This window comes from Mustela erminea, chromosome 9, assembly GCF_009829155.1.
Source record: "Mustela erminea isolate mMusErm1 chromosome 9, mMusErm1.Pri, whole genome shotgun sequence".
In the NCBI taxonomy this organism is placed as follows: Eukaryota; Metazoa; Chordata; class Mammalia; order Carnivora; family Mustelidae; genus Mustela; species Mustela erminea.
The window spans coordinates 67,911,819-67,927,796 of NC_045622.1; the positions used below are offsets into that span (position 1 = coordinate 67,911,819).

The 15,978-nt window shown below is 50.7% G+C and overlaps 1 protein-coding gene across 15 annotated transcripts in view; it reads left to right on the forward strand.

Annotated features, from left to right (window-relative positions):
• ARNTL (aryl hydrocarbon receptor nuclear translocator like) overlaps window positions 1-15,978 on the forward strand; it is a 105,824-nt gene that overhangs the window by 76,429 nt on the left and 13,417 nt on the right. For 10 of the 15 annotated variants that reach the window (XM_032356643.1, XM_032356641.1, XM_032356632.1 and 7 more), the window contains 8 exons: window positions 3,367-3,459; window positions 4,164-4,281; window positions 5,920-6,069; window positions 8,418-8,664; window positions 9,749-9,855; window positions 11,135-11,285; window positions 12,136-12,224; window positions 13,745-13,853. In XM_032356643.1, coding sequence (XP_032212534.1) covers window positions 3,367-3,459; window positions 4,164-4,281; window positions 5,920-6,069; window positions 8,418-8,664; window positions 9,749-9,855; window positions 11,135-11,285; window positions 12,136-12,224; window positions 13,745-13,853 — 1,064 coding nt within the window. Of the gene's footprint in view, window positions 1-3,366; window positions 3,460-4,163; window positions 4,282-5,919; window positions 6,070-8,417; window positions 8,665-9,748; window positions 9,856-11,134; window positions 11,286-12,135; window positions 12,225-13,744; window positions 13,854-15,978 lie in introns of those variants that run through there. The other 5 variants (XM_032356634.1, XM_032356636.1, XM_032356639.1 and 2 more) reach the window with 2 other exon arrangements.

Below are 15,978 nucleotides of genomic sequence, written 5' to 3' on the forward strand. Positions count from 1 at the left end.
TCACATCAGGATCAGGCTTGTCTGCAGTCTGCTTCCTCAGTGTAACCACACCAGCCAGACACAAGGGGCAGGGGAGTGTCCAGGCCAGGTGTCCCTTTTCTCAAGAAAGGCCTTCTGAAAGCCCGGTAGTAGACATCCGCTTCTCCAGAAGGTGTGACTTGATGACTCCGGCTTTGCGGCAAGGATTTAGGTTTTTCCAGCCTCCACAGAGGAGACAGGGAAGAGTCCCACATCACCACTGGCCACACACACTTTCCCAAGCCAAGTCCACTTGCTAGATTTTCCTCCGGGAGTGGTTCTCACGACCCACTGTGGAAACTTCAGCTGTGGTCTGGTTGGCCTGGGGTTGGCAGGGCCTGGTGCTCTCCTTGCCATAGAAGACATCACCTTTGTGCCAGGTGTTGGCACTCTGTAATCCCGCCCCTCTCACTCTCTTGGACAGGGGTTATTGTGAAGTGAAGTTTTTTCCATCCTGTATAGGTATTCATTTTTTTGAGCTTCTGTTTTTGTCAAAATCTATTTATTGGATGATCCTATTTCCAGTTGGTCATCAGTGGCTCCTCCGAAGCTTCTTGTGACAGGTAGATCTGGTGGGCCTGCCTTCTGTGTCTTTCACTCATGAATACCACAGGCAATCTGAGACTTAGTTCTGTGTGCGTGGCACTGTCTAGGTACATCCAGGTCAACAGTAAACACGTTGTGGGGGTCCCAGGCATCTCAGCAAGTTTGTGGTGGTCCTTGGGCTACCTCCCTCAGGGCACAGCTCTGCACTCCTCTCTCCATCCTTCTTCCTAAAGCTGTCCCTGCTCCCAGGGAGGCCTTGCTGAAGGTAGGATGCAAACTGGGACTGCTGGTCTCTGGAGGAACCACCAGAGCTGGCTTCATGGGCAGCAGCCTCTGCAGCCCCACAGGGCCCAGAGCTTGGTTTAACGCTCTGCTCTTGCCACCTGGAAGGGCATAAAGTTTGGAACAGGGTCTCTGTGTTTCTATTCACACATACATCGTAGGGCTGGCCTTGATTGCCATATGGCTAATTGGATGTTTTTAAGGAAAAAATATATATTCATGTGATTATAAATGTGTTTTATTTTTAACACAGAAGGCATATGAAGTTCCCATTATATATAACATAGGTTTATAGGTATTTTCATGTATATAAACTTCTTTTGTAATGGCAAATGCTTAATAACTTTCTCCTCTTGTAAATTTCCTGTCCAATCCCCACACTTATCAGGGTGTGGAACAAGGATTTTCATGCCATTTAAGCCAAATACTTCATCTTGGCCTTGCCTTTCCTGCGCTTCCGTGTCCCCCAGCATCTGTAGCACACAGCGGTGATGTGTCTCCCCTGAGGAAGCTCTTCTGCCCTCCCTGGGGCGTGCCTGTGGTGACAAAGCACGGTCCAGTCCTTTGCCACTTCCAGGTTCCCAGTTCTCAGGAATTTGCTTCAACAGAAGGCAGGGTCCACTAAGATGGTGTTTGAATGTTTTGGCTGTGGGAACTGGACTTCTGCTTTTCCTTCCCAGTGCACATCTGACTGACTGCTCTCTCTACTGAGAGCTTTCAAAATGGCTTCCATGAATGGTGTGTTAGGGAGCCATCACCCTGACCAGTGCGTGATGTCTGGATACTCCACCTCCCCATCTTCTGAAAACTAGGCAGACCCCACCAGGGCTTCTGTGTCCCTTACTAAGTCTGCCCCACCCCCCCACCCCACCCCCCGCAGAGAGGGAGCCCTCCCTGTGGCCACCTGGTGCTAGTGGCATTCTCCTAGTCTTAGCTCCTCCACTGCCCCCCTGGGCCCCAGCTCCTTCACTTGGTGGCATTTATCTGCCTGAGGGAAGCAGAGTCGGAAGTGTTGAGCCTCTCCTCACTGATGGCTCACTGGCCTTTGGAGCCCTCTTGCTGTCCCCAGACGTGTTGAGACCACCTTTGTTCATGACATCCCGGGTTCAGGCCTGACTCTGCTCACATTCCCACCCGGAAGTCACGGGCACCATCTTACGAGGCACCTTCTGTGCCACTTCACTTCATCCGTGAGAAGCCTCGAAACACTTCTGTGAGATGTGAGATTGTCTGCAAGGCAGCGCGCAAGTTATTAATACCCTAGTTTTTGACTGAACGAGGCTTCCAGCAGATGGTGCTTGGGAAGTCTCTTCCTCTCCACTGTCCTCCCCTGCCCCTGTGCCGGCTTAGGAAGAGCTCAGGCCCCGCTCCCTTCCAGCTGAGAGGGCTAGCGCTGCGGAGACAGTGCTGGTTCGGTCCCCTCCAGCTGCCTTCATGGCCGCACCGGTGCGCGTGCCATTCTTTTCTTCAGGCATGTGAATTCATTTCCTAGTTCCTTGAATTAAACTACATCCCCCAAGGCCCTTTTGTGGGAAGGGGAATGAGTTTTTCTAGATTTTTTTTCCCAAGAACAGACCAAGGACTTGTGAATAAGGCAGGGTGTTGAATTAGAACTGTGGGAGCTGAACAGAGACGCTCTCAGTCCCCTCTCGGTCCCTGGGAGGCCCCAGCAGCAGCCGAGTGGCTGTCTGTGTACAGAGCGGTGCGGAGGAGTCACACACAGCCTGAGCTCTCGGACGCTTTGGTATTTTATCCGCTTCAGCCTACCAAAGAGCGTCCTGTCTTGAGATCTTGGGATATAAGTCCCAAGACAAGCACATAGATTAGGTTTTTACTTGTACCTAAGGCGAAGAAGGAGGAAGTGTGTAGGGGAGATTTTTGCTTTGCTTTTCTTGTCTCACTTAGAATATAAGCAGCCCAGCCCTGGATCAAGAAATGATGCACAGCAACAGTAGTTCTCAGTCCTTGTACCTGAGAATCCTTTGGGGTAGGGGTGAGAAAAGACTCGTGAGCTGGCCCTGCCCCAGACCATCAGCATAAAAACAAACAACACCCCACTCCCCATGTTGAGAAGCACCGTTGGAAAGCAAGTGGGCTCTGTAAATGGAAGTGTTCAGGTTGAGGACAGGTGGTGGTCAAGATCCAGGAAAGGGGGTTTTGATCTTGAAGGTTCCTTTCAATCTTAGATTCTGGGATTCAAACATAGTTATAATTAAAAAATAGGACTTCTCCAGACATCGATACACTCAATGGAAATGTCTTAGAGTGACTTGAGTGTTGTAACAGAAATTCTTCAATTGGACCGTCCCCTGTAGTCCTGCAATGATCCACGTGTCAGGACCTACCTTGGAGACCATCTCCCCCTCTCCTGAGGCATTAGTTGAGAGAGTCATGTGGCTGTCAATGAGGACATTTCTGTGCTTTGGATACTTAGCAAACAAGTCCTTATTTGCTGTCAGAGTGAGTACAAATCGTGTTTCCGGAAGTGTGATAAATTGACTATCCATTTCTCCTGATTAGGCAGCAGATGGATTTTTGTTTGTCGTAGGATGTGACCGAGGGAAGATCCTCTTCGTCTCCGAGTCTGTCTTCAAGATCCTCAACTACAGCCAGGTATGGCTCCTGTTTCTGTCACTGGCGGGCAGCCCTCCAGCAGCCAGAAAGGTCACCCCACGTGTTAGAATAATTCTAATATACACGTCCCCTGTGAAATGCTTGTATCATACTCCCACACACACACCCAGTGCTTCTTCCAGAAAATTCGTCATTTCTTAACAGAGAAATGAATTTAAACCTAGAAAAAAAAAAATCTTTTCTTTTTTTGAGTATTTATTTTTTAGAGAGAGCGGCAGGAGTGGGGGTGGCATGTGTATACATTCGAAGGAATGTAGCTTGAATGTATCCGGACTGTCTTGCTTTTCTTGGTCTTTGAGCAAAGTTATGAAGGCCATTGTGGCTAAAGAGTACGGAAACTTGGGTTAGAGTCCACGCCCACACCCCGTATCCCCAGAAGGGCATTTGTGGGCATCAGAAATCAGTCAAAGGGAACGTGTACAGCTAAAAGATTCCTGCTTCCAGGACACAAACTATTTATAGAAGTATCCGTATAATTGAGCCCTTTCCCCTGTGTTCCCAAACCAAACTCATGATGCCTCATTCCCTGTGTCTGTATCTAGCCAGAGTGACTGGACAGGTGTACGTGTTTACGTTGGACACCTTGACATTCTCTTGCTTAGAAAGACAGAGGCAAAGCACCCATTGGGTACATTCTGTTCCATGCGCCGTTGACTCCTTGTCTCCGTGCTCCATCCCTGCAGAATGATCTGATCGGTCAGAGTTTGTTTGACTACCTGCACCCTAAAGATATCGCCAAAGTGAAGGAGCAGCTCTCGTCCTCAGACACAGCGCCCCGGGAGCGGCTCATAGATGCAAAAAGTGAGTCCAGAAGAAGGCTGCGGCTGCTTCCTCGGGGCCCACCCAGACCGCTGAGTGAAGACAGCTGCTTGTGGCCCCACACTTGGCCTCAGGCCTCCCTCCTCTCTGCCCTTTATCTGGGTCACAGGTGCTCTCTTTGGCTCAAGGCGATCATCTACCTTTCTTTGTATTTGTTTTGTTTCCCATAAAGAAGCAACCACTCAATGTCCAAATCCACAGAGGAAAAACAGCTACCTTGATTCTTTCTGGATTTTAGTCTCCGCCCTCTGCCCCCAGAATCTAGAAATTCCCAGTTCTATGCTTCTGAGTTTCAAGGGCTCACACCAGTTTGATTTGTTCCCTCCCAAAATATCCCCTTGATTTACCTGTGTTACACATATGCTGCCACACAAGATAAGAGTAAGAAAACATGAAATATAAAAGTGGTTGCTCGTTGGTCAGATCCATCTCCTGGCTTCCTTCTTTAGCAAGGTGGAAACCACCTTCCACATTCTTCCCCTGCTTCCTCCTCCCGTGTCCCCTCCTGTGCCTCCTGCATGAGGCCCTGTAGCTCTCCTCCCATCAGTCCCATGGGAGCCTGTGGACTCCAGCAGTTAATGTGGAGTCTGGAGTCAGATTGCTAGGCACACTTCCCAGTTCCACCATTTTCCAGCTGTGTGACCTTGAACAAGTTACTTAACCTCTCTGTGCCTCCGTTTCCTTATCTGCAAAATAGTGCCTGTTTCATTGGGTTGTTGTGGGGATTAAATATAGTAACACACATAAAGCCTGTAGGGCAGTCCCTGGTGCACAGTAGGCACAATGTCAGTGTCATGATCTTTTCATTAAATATCCTCTTCCTAAAAGTTCAGCGCAGTCCCTGGAACCTGTTGCCTTTTATAGTCTGGCCCTGGCATTTTTGGTAGTGACGTGAGGAGAAAATAAGGTGATGTTTGGTCCTTGCCTTTAAGGCTCTCACGTCACAGGGAGACCAGGAGACAGACAACACCCTGCGTACTGGGTACCGCCACAGAAATAGTACCAGGCGTAAAGAACAGAGGATTCATCCTCATGTGGGCGTGAGGACAGGCATCACTGAGTCGGTGACAGCTGAAGTGGGTTTGAAAGGATGGATTACTGTGTGCCAGTTGATGAAGAGATGAGCAGAGCTGGGAAAATGATTTCTGGAAGGATACACAGGTGTAATGCCCGCTGTGTGGCTGGAGCAAACCAAGCAGGGCAGGGAGGGCAGGCCCGTGTGCGTTCCAGAGAAGATCAACTGGGGTGGCTGTAGGGCAGGTAGGCTGGAGGGGTGACAGCCAGCAGGAGCCCGGGCAGCGGCCCCTCCTCTGATAGTCACTCCTGTGGTGGGCGCGCATTATTCCCAGACACAGGCTGTAGACCCATAGCCAGTGTTCACAGCAGGATCCTGGTCCTGCCTATCCCACCAGTAGCTGCATTCTAGGTGGTCTGGAAACATCTCCAGATGGACAACCCACTTCCCCACGTTGCATCTTTTATGGCCTGAACTGGGGAAGAGTGGTGTGGTCATTATGAAACAGTGAGGCAGGAAAGAAGAGGCTTTCTTCAAGGTCACACTCCCCCTCCTGACAGACAATACTACTCTCAGTTTATCACATTTTGTGTGTTGATTTGCAGCTGGACTTCCAGTTAAAACAGATATAACCCCTGGGCCATCTCGATTATGTTCTGGAGCACGACGTTCTTTCTTCTGTAGGATGAAGTGTAACAGGCCTTCAGTAAAGGTGGAAGAGAAGGATTTCCCCTCAACCTGCTCAAAGAAGAAAGGTAACCATCTCACTTCTTGAAAATCTTAGTACAGGGGTGCCGGGGTGGCTCCGTCGGCAAGGTGTCTGTTGGTTTCGGCTCAGGTCATGGTCTCCCGGTCCTGGGATCGAGCCCTGCGTCGGGCTCTGCGCTCAGTGTGGAGTCTGCCAAGAATCTCCGTCCCTCTCCCTCTTCTGCGCTCTCTCTCAAATAAGTAAAATCTCTAAAAATAGTAATAGTAAAATCCGAATACAGGGGAGACTGGCTTTGTCCCCTGAGGTGTTCCGGGGGGTGTTGGTTCGGTGGTCCCCTGCCAATCCCAGGACTGCAGTCAGTGCCATTCTCCCCCTATGGGTAGGGCATTTGGGGAGCAGGAGAGATTAGAAAGCCCTGATGGTCGTCACAGTAACAGTGACTCCTGGGAAGGCTTCCTTCATGCAAATTCCGTTTGTCGTAATGTGGTTAAGAAAGACTGCTCTCAGCCACAATGCCAGCCGCTCCCCGAGCCTCCCGCCAGTCCACCAAAATGACTCTTGCTCCATTCATCAAGGACACTCACATTGCTAGACATAAGGGACACTTCATTTTTCTTCCATCTGAAAGTATTCTTTCCCTAAGATTCCACTGAACCTCATTCTTCTCATCTCCCCCATCTTCTGCTGCACTGGGCCCTCTTCTGACTTCCTTTGGCTCTCTCCTCATCTGTCCTGAGCCACCTTTCTGTCTACACTTGAACCATAGGTCATGTCCTCTTCTCCCTTAGCTTGCTGTAGGCGCCAATAACGTCCAAGTTTGTCTTTCTAGCCCAGACTTTTCTTTTGAGCTCTGGATCCATAAATCCACGTCCTCTGAAATCTTCTCGAGGGCATCTCACACATGATCTGCAAGAGTGACCCGCCCTTGCCCCGAGCTTCTCCCTGCCGTAAACGGCACCTCTGTCCTCTGCATGTGCTGGAAGCCAGGGAAGCACCCCAGCCCCATGCCCTCGCTCTCCCAATGCGGTCCGTGACCAAGTGCTGCCCCCGTGACGACCTCCTGCAGAAGTCCCCTCACTGGCACAGCTTTCTCCCGGCTCCCTATTTAAAAGCCTGCAGCATCCCCACTGCTGTTGGGGAGAAGTGGAGAGTCCACGACCTCGCACCGTCCACCCCCCACCACCACTCCGCATGCTCAGCTGTACCGACTTCCTGTCGATGCCTCTCCCCGCCTTTCCGCCCCAGGTCTCCGTGGGTGCTGGCCCCTGTCTCCCTACCCCCGACTCCCTTCAGCTGGCTCGCAGCACTGGTCCTTTAGAGCTGGGCATCTGTGGCTGCCGCTTGCTCCCTCAGGCCCGCTGGCAGCACCCCAGGTTCTCTTGCTGGCACCTTCCTGGAACTGCTCTGTGCACTCCCCCGGTTGTTTGACATCTGTCTCCACCGCGGACTGGAAACTCCATGCTGGCGCGTCCGAGGGGTTTCCCCGTCTCCCAGCAAGCGGCATAGACCTGCTCCCAGTAAGCGGCATAGACCGGCATAGACCTCTATGAGGATCTGTTTATTGTTGAAATCCCCAGGCCTTCTAGACTGAGTGTGTCCCAAAGTGCAGTCCTTCTCCCTCATCTCTACAGTGTATTCTCTTCTCTCTTCCTGGAGTCTGTGAGCAGCAGCAAACATTCAGTCCAGAAATGTTGGAGTCCCTTCCACTCTCTCCTTTGTACCAAATGTTCTGATACTCATACCACATCTCAAGAGTTCTCAGAAACGTCTCCCGTGTGCTTCCCCGCCTCCTTGTCCTCCCTGTGGTCCCGGAGCACAGCCCTCGTCTCCTGCTGTATGTCTGTCTTCACCTGATGGCTTACTCTTCCAGTTCCCTACTGCTGTCCTCCTGGAGTAGCCAGTCCTTTGCTGTGTCCCCACTTAAATACCTTTAGAAGCTCTCCATTCCCTGACACACACGCATTTGTTAGCAAATAGTCTAAGACCCTAGTCATCTGCCCCATCCTGCCTTCCCAGCCCCGCCGGAGCCCTCTGTTGTTGCTCGTACAGGATGCGCTTCGACACTTTGGACCTCCTCGACCTCCATGCCTCTGGGTCCCTTAGTCAGTGCTCATCCTTCTTGAGCCACCTGCTCCCTGGTTTTCCTGGGCAGCCATCCTCCCCCCGGTAGATGCAGATACTCCTTCCTCGGCATCAGCAGCCCTGCTCCGCATGGAGGACGCTGGAGGACGGCTGTCCACGCCTGTGTCTTCCTCCGTCCCCAGATTCTCCCTTCTGGAGGGCAAAGCTGTGTGTGTTGTTTGACTCCCCTCTCCCAGACCCCAGCCTGCCGCAGGCTGCCGCGCGTGCTCGCCCACAGCTGTCCTGACTTTGACCATGGACTTTGCTTTCTAGCAGATCGAAAGAGCTTCTGCACCATCCACAGCACAGGGTACCTGAAGAGCTGGCCACCCACAAAGATGGGGCTGGACGAGGACGGCGAACCGGACAACGAGGGCTGTAACCTCAGCTGCCTGGTCGCCATCGGACGCCTGCATTCGCACGTGGTCCCGCAGCCAGCGAACGGGGAGATCAGAGTGAAGTCCATGGAGTACGTGTCCCGGCACGCCATAGACGGGAAGTTTGTTTTTGTAGACCAGAGGTAAGCGTCTGTGTGGCCCCCATGAGCATTAATGGTACAGGATTTTCATCTCTGGGTAGAGCAGAGAGGGCTGGGCCATCAGGGTAAAAAGAGGGACACAATGGGGATCTCTGCTAAAAAAAAAAAAAAAAAAAGAGACCCTTTGGAATATCATAAACACAGAGAGTTTTCTCTGTAATGCTCTTTGGCACATAGTGACCATTAAGTAGACAACATCGTGGTTCGATATCCATGGCCAGGAGGGAAGTGGTGGGCATTCGATGCTACCTGAACAACCATGGCTGTGATTGGAATTCCAGAATGCAGGACTTGGAAAAGAGGATCTAGCCCTCAGCTGTCTGATGCGGTGGCCGTTGGCCATGATGATCTCAAACGGCTTCTCGGGTTTTAATTAAAACAAAGTTCACAGTTCTCAGGCTCGCTAAGCCGTGTTGCAGGTACTCCGTAGCTCTTTGAGATCAATGGCCCAGATCGAGAACATCACCATTACAGAAAGGTCAGTGGCAACACTGACCTAGTCCAGTCTCATTTTTCTGGATGGGGACCTGGGGCCCACCTGAGGACTGGCCACCTCCCATTCACAGCGGAGGGGTGGTGGACCTGAGCTGAGGTCACAGATGTGCCCAGTTTTCCACGGCTCTCTGTGGCCTCCTGGAGAATATTCACAGACTGATAAGTTTTCTGGCTATTAGAAACAAGTCACTATGTGCAGGGAAAGGATGCCCCCACTTTGCAAGGCCCTTATAACCCCCGCTGCTGGAGTTTTTAATGTTTGGTCATCTGATTAAAAGAAAAAAAATTGGAGGGGGGGCAGGTAGTAAAATGGAGAAGGTTTGCACTGGGGCTGGGTTTCTGTCACATTTTTATCTGACTAACATGGTTACCATTTTTAAGTCTCCTTTCTTGGGACGACGGCCCCTTTGAAAGTCTTCTTTTCTTTCTCTTCCCTGTTTTTATAGTGTTGGTTAAGCTCAGTTACATCCATCCAGCTCGGACCTCATTCTCCTCAGCACAGCGGGGTTCATCCACTGCAGAGATGCTGTTAATTGTCTGAATTACTGTTTCTTTTTTTAAAAAATTCTAGGGCAACAGCTATTTTGGCATATTTACCACAAGAACTTCTAGGCACATCATGTTACGAATATTTCCACCAAGATGACATAGGACACCTCGCAGAATGTCATAGGCAAGGTAAGCCGGGCTGTACAAAAGGTCTTAATTTAAGGAGTCCCCATGCTTTGAAACTAGGCCACATAAACTTTCCAGAGAAATCAGCCCCCACTAATGTGGGAGGCAGTTAGCCCAGGAGTCCTCAGGCCAAAACATGTCTATGGAGAAGAGACTGATATTCCGGGCCCTGTTTATGCCCTTCCAGTGAACCCACCTCGGACTGCCTAGCAGTTTCCTGTACATAGGACAGTGCAGTTTCTGGAAAGCTTCTCTAATTCTTCTTTTACAGACCTTGTAAAGATTAAGTACGGCTCAAACAGATCTCTTTTCCATGAAATCCTGCCGTGCTTCCTGTATTTTCCTCTTGACTTCCAGCCCTGGCACATACTGGCCTCCCGAGAGAGGAACCAGTACTGACCCTTTCCCTCACGGTCCTGCTCATTCATCTCAGGCATGTGTTTCCAGAGAGGCCCCTTTGTGCACGTCCGCTGCCCCAACCCTGGTTCAGGCCCTTGTGGCCAGCCAGTAATTGTGAAAGACTCCCAACCATCTCCCTGCTCCCTTCTGCCTCACCTTCTACATTCCACAGTTGTCCTGTCTATGCCCCAACAGAGAAAGCTTGATAATGTCCCATCCTTGCTTAAACCTCCTGCCTTGAGACTCGAGGCCAAATATCTGTGACCAGCATTCAAGACCTTCTACCTCCTGACACAGACCCACCTTCCCCGCTTCACCCCTGACCCATCCCTGCCCGCAGAGGCATCAGAGCTCTCTCCTCACTTCCTGCCCTCACCACCCTCTCCCACTCGCTGGGCCGTTCTGGGATCTTCCCTCCTGCCTGGGCAGGGGCCGCATGTTATCTCCCCTCTGTCTCCAGTGCCTGGCCCATGAAAGGTCCTTGTGACATGTTAGTGACCTAAAAGGATAAAATTTGAGTAAGTGAGTGACCTGCCTGGATTCAGATGTCCTAAAAATGCTGTTCCGCTGTCAGGCTTTGTAATGGGGAAGGAACACAGGCCCTTGGGACATTTGTTGTGCGTTTCAGAGCTGGTCCCAGTCAGATGGCAATCACGACGTCCTTGACTCCCCGGAGCCTTCACTTGCTACACTGAGCAATAGCAAGCGATTCACGAATGAATCGAAAGGCTCTGAGTCCAGCCCTCAGAAACAGCCGGTTGTCCGAGTGCTCGCTCCCCTGGCTTACTCTGGCCATGGCATTGAAGTCTGGGCACACCTGGGTTTGGTTAACTTCATATGTCGGCCTGAGGGAACCATGTTCATGGCTTCTTTGCATTTTCAGTTTTACAGACAAGAGAAAAGATTACGACGAATTGCTATAAGTTTAAAATCAAAGATGGTTCTTTCATCACACTGCGGAGTCGATGGTTCAGTTTCATGAACCCTTGGACCAAGGAAGTAGAATACATTGTCTCAACCAACACTGTTGTTTTGTAAGTGTTTTCCCCCATATCAGAAGCTCCCTTGCTTCAAAGATAAATGCCTGGGCTCTTTACCTGGGAAGGCGGGTACAGACAACCCCTAGGATCACACCTTGAATGCCACCTCGCTGATATCCTGGGAAGCCTCAAGATTGGTAGAGGCCAACAGGGTTGTTAACAAAGAACACGCTTCGATACGTATATGGTGCAGGCCCCTGGCTTATGGAATTACTCCAGGAGATCGTACTGTCTCCTTCCCAGTGCAGCAACTAGCTTTTGAATCCAGGAGGCCCTGCACCCTGGGCACCTGGGTACCGCCGTGGAGGGAAGGGTTGACGGTCGTGGAAGGCTCACACAGGTGCCCGTTCAGACTAGCCCTGGCTGAGGGTGGCTGGGTATCCGTGCCCGCCAGGCCTGCCTCAGAGGCTACTACTTGCAAGGTGAGAAAGGAAGGACCTGCTCTTTGGCAAGAACTATTCCGCATCACGTCACCTCCCCCACAGTGGCCAGACCCCTGCCTGGGGCTAGAGCTGAGTGTGTGAGGGGCCCAGGCAAGGTGCCCCTGCTGGCTGGAGGGAGAGGAGGCCTTGTAGCAATGGCCGTGGGCAGCCGCAGTCACCTTCCCTGCTGGGCTGTGCCCCATGGAGACCAGGAAGGCCCAGGCAGGCAGTGAGGCCAAAGGCCGGGATGCTGTCCGTCATGTTCTCAAACAGCGAGGAGACCTGCTGAGCCACGCAGACAGACACTTCATTTTCTGGCCTGTCCACGTCCAGAGTGGACACCGGACACCTTGGCCAAGGTGAAAGGTGCATGGTTCTGAGCAGGTCTGACTCATGTTTCCTTATTGCTGGGATGTTCACAGAGCCAACGTCCTGGAAGGCGGGGACCCAACCTTCCCGCAGCTCACAGCGTCCCCCCACAGCATGGACAGCATGCTGCCCTCTGGAGAAGGTAACTATGGACCTCAGCAGCATCGGGGCTTACCCGTGAGCTGCTTCTTGTGGCCAGTGTCCCCTCTCCCCAAGTAGTTGGTTTCCCCAGCCCCCATACAAGAAAGGAGACCTCAGGGGATGAGCACTGAGGATGTTGTCCTCTCACATTCTTTACTGGGCCTGGAATACGGAGAGCTCATTTTTGCTTTTCCGAGGCTGCCTGGACCCTGGAAGCCCTTGGAACCGCGAACTCCCCGCTCCCCTCGGGCTCTCCTCCCTATTGCCCAGTGACTGCGTGTGCTGCCTTTTGGTGACTGTCACTGGCTCCTGTGGTGGGAGGAGGGGCTCTCTCAGCACCGGGGTTTGTGCCATTCCGAGTGGGGCTCCCTCCCAGGCTTGGCCCCAGCCCCTGCTCTCTGCACTTGACTCATCCTTCTATGGGACCACCTCTGCTCGCATGGCTTCCTTCAGTCCCCACATCTCCACCAGTGACTCTCCTATATCTGGGCTCTCTGTCTCCAGAGTTCTAGGTCTGTTTCTCCAACTGCCTCCTAGACAGAGCTCCTGGAGTCTCAAAAGCACCTGAAGTTCAGCATCTCCAAACCAGTTGTCTGCACTCCGTCCTGTGGTTGCTTAAGCCAGAAACTTTGACTCCTCCTCCTCGCTCCTTCTATCTGAACACAAAATCCTGCCCCTTCTACCTCTTAGACTTCTTTGTCTCCCTCCCACTTGTCGCCTAGATCATTACAGAGAATTTTCTAGTCCTGGTCTCACTCCCCCACCGAATCCCCTTCCTCCAGTACCGTTCATTCTCCATGCAGTGGACTTCCCAGTAAGCCAGTCTAAGTGCCTTTTCTGTGGGAAGTGCTTTGGCACCTCTTATGCTCAGGTTCCCGTCCAAACCCATTAGTGTGGCATCCAAGACCTTTCGTGATTGGATTGGTAGCTCCTCCCGCTTCATCTGTCACTCCACCATCATTCATGAGGAATTTCTTGGAGTAGTGTCCCAGGTTTCGTCCTCGCTCAGGGCTCTTGCATATATTGGTGGCTGTGGATAGAATGCCTTCCCCTCCTCACCTCTCTGCCAAGCTAATTTCTCCTCTCTCAGGACTCAGCTCAGAGTTAAACTTTCCCAGGAAGCAGCACCTGGCCCTGGAGGAGCTGGGTGCCTTGGGCTTACCTGTCCCAACTTACCATGCTCGTTCCAGCCATTGTTCATCTTCTTGGTCTTCCTGCTAGACTGTGAGCTCCTTGAGGGCAGAGCTGCTGGCTTATCTCTGTGACCCTGGCTTGCATACAGTGCTGATCAGTCCACAGATGTTGAGTGTGGGATTAGATGCTTTGCTCTGGCCTCTGATTCTGGATACAGACTTGAGCCCTCTGCTGGAATGCCTTTTCCTGACAAGCTGTGGCTCTCTTATCACTTAGGGCAGAAGCCTGAGGTTGAACTTCAGGTAGATCACAAGATGAGCAGGTTTTAATTCCTACTAGTATTTCTTCCTCGGTTCCCTTTCCCACTCTCAGATTCCTTTGTTGTAGGTGGCCCAAAGAGGACCCACCCCACTGTTCCAGGGATTCCAGGGGGAACCAGAGCTGGGGCAGGCAAAATAGGTCGAATGATTGCTGAAGAAATCATGGAGATCCACAGGCAAGTAACACCTTCTGGTTGCTCTCGTAAACCAATGGTTCTCAACCCAGGGCATTTTACCCCCCAAAGGATGTTTTGTAATATCTGGAGACATTTTTGGTTGTTAGGTCATCCACTGGATAGAGACCAGGGATGCCGCTTGCTAAACATCATGTAGTACAGAGGGCAGCCTCCTTCCCATCTCTCTGGCCCCCAACAAAGAACTTTCTAGTCCAAAATGTCAGTCGTGTGGAGGTTGAGAAATCTTGCCTTAAAGAAAGCATGAAACCCAAACAGGCCAGAGTCAAAGGGAAAATCTTTGGGAGACTCAGTTTTCTAATGACTTTGTATTATGACTCAAGGGATTAACGAGGATGGTTGGACACTAGCAACACAGGACTACCGGAGTAGCGATGATCAGAGATCTGGGCCTTAACAAAACATTAGCTCCTTCTAGTCAAAATCTGCCTAGATGGAGGGCTGCTTTTCCATATGAAAAAGAGGGAAAGTTGTTTACTTGGGTTTGAGCTCTGGGCCTCTACTTGGCTGTGCTGGAGATTTACTTAACTTCCTGGTCTCTGTTAAGCCAAGCCACAAAAGGCAGGTAATAACTATCTCCCAAGGATTGCTTTAGGAGTGTGAGAGGTCTCAGGAACATTGCTAGAACAGAAACTGACATATGGTGAGTGCTCAAAAATTTTTAATTAAATCTGAGTCCTTAAGAGTGGCGATTAAGAGGGAAGCAGTTATACATTCATCTGAATTTGGAGAATGGAGAGGGTAGTAACCAGGTCCTTAGGAATGCACACTTAATGGAACAAAATAAGAAAAGGGAAAAATTATTCCCTGCTGCCACTGGATTGATTCTCCAGGAGAACTGAAAGCTGGTCTTGTTTTCTAGTTGGCCAGAGGTGTTCTTATCCCAGTGGGCCGGACCGTTCGGTTCCAACCCTGTGGGAATGGTGGATGTGACCCCATCTTCAGGAAGATGTCAGGGCACTGTGCAGTGATAATCAGATTCTTACTGGCCACTATATACATACTCTGCCTTGCTTGAAACCATCCAAGAACAGTGTAAAACAGTCCTTGACCTCAAGGGTCTTAGGTCTTTGAGAAATCTATTTTCTTTATGATAATAGAAAAAAGGGAGAGTGCGTGAGCTGAAGCAAGGAGGGGAGATTGCTAAGAATCCTCATAAATAATACTGTGGAGTTTAGATAGGGCAAAAGAAATTATAAGAGGCTTAGATAGGAAAAAAAAATTTAAGACCCCATTCATTGCAGGATGCTGAGCAGCTGCCCAAAATGTGCTAATAAGTATTATGGAAGTTGGATTGGAATAGCAAATGAAGGGGAACATGCTTAATAACCCAGGAAGAAGGGCCCATCCCTCAGTGATGATACTGTCCCAAAGAAAAATCCATAATTTAAGGACTAGAAGATGAAGTAACAATGAAAAGGCAATCCCAAGATGGGGAACCCAGGAAAATAGTGGTTTCAAAGACCTAAGTAAAGAAGATGGGAGAGATTCAGCAATTGTTGAGTAAGCGATTAGTACCCATTTGTGTGTGCTGAGTGTGCATGGCTTCTAGTTGTATCCTGCCTTTGAGGAGCTTATGATCCAGGAGAGAGAAAGCTTATTCATTCCCCAGTCTACAGAACCAGGCAGCACAGGCCAACAGCCAGAGGACTGCTGAACAGTTGAGAGCAGGATGCCTGGGTAACCCAGAAGCGGCATTCGTCCCTGTAGAAGCTAAGGGCCTGGTGGTCACACAGCTGCCACCATACTCCAGCTTCACCACCAGGCCGTGCCTTCCTTTCCTCAGTTCCTTCAGCCTGATGAGCATGTGTGTGGGTGTACAGTTCTAAGACTTTGTCTCTGTTAATCTCCTATACTGAGAAACCTACAGCCGAGAGGGCCTGGACCCATCTTTTTTTAATCACCTGTTGCTTTTGAAGGTGGTTGAGACAGCTGCCCTATTACTACTACTGCTACTACTACTAGAAAGCAGGGCTACTTTCTAGGTGTAGCTGAGCCACCCTAGCACCTTCCATTTCCTAAGAGTATTCACTAGCTAGAAAGTGTCTGTAGGGAAGAGGATAAATCGCTTGCTGTGGTTTCTAGTTCATGGTATCAAAGATAGAGG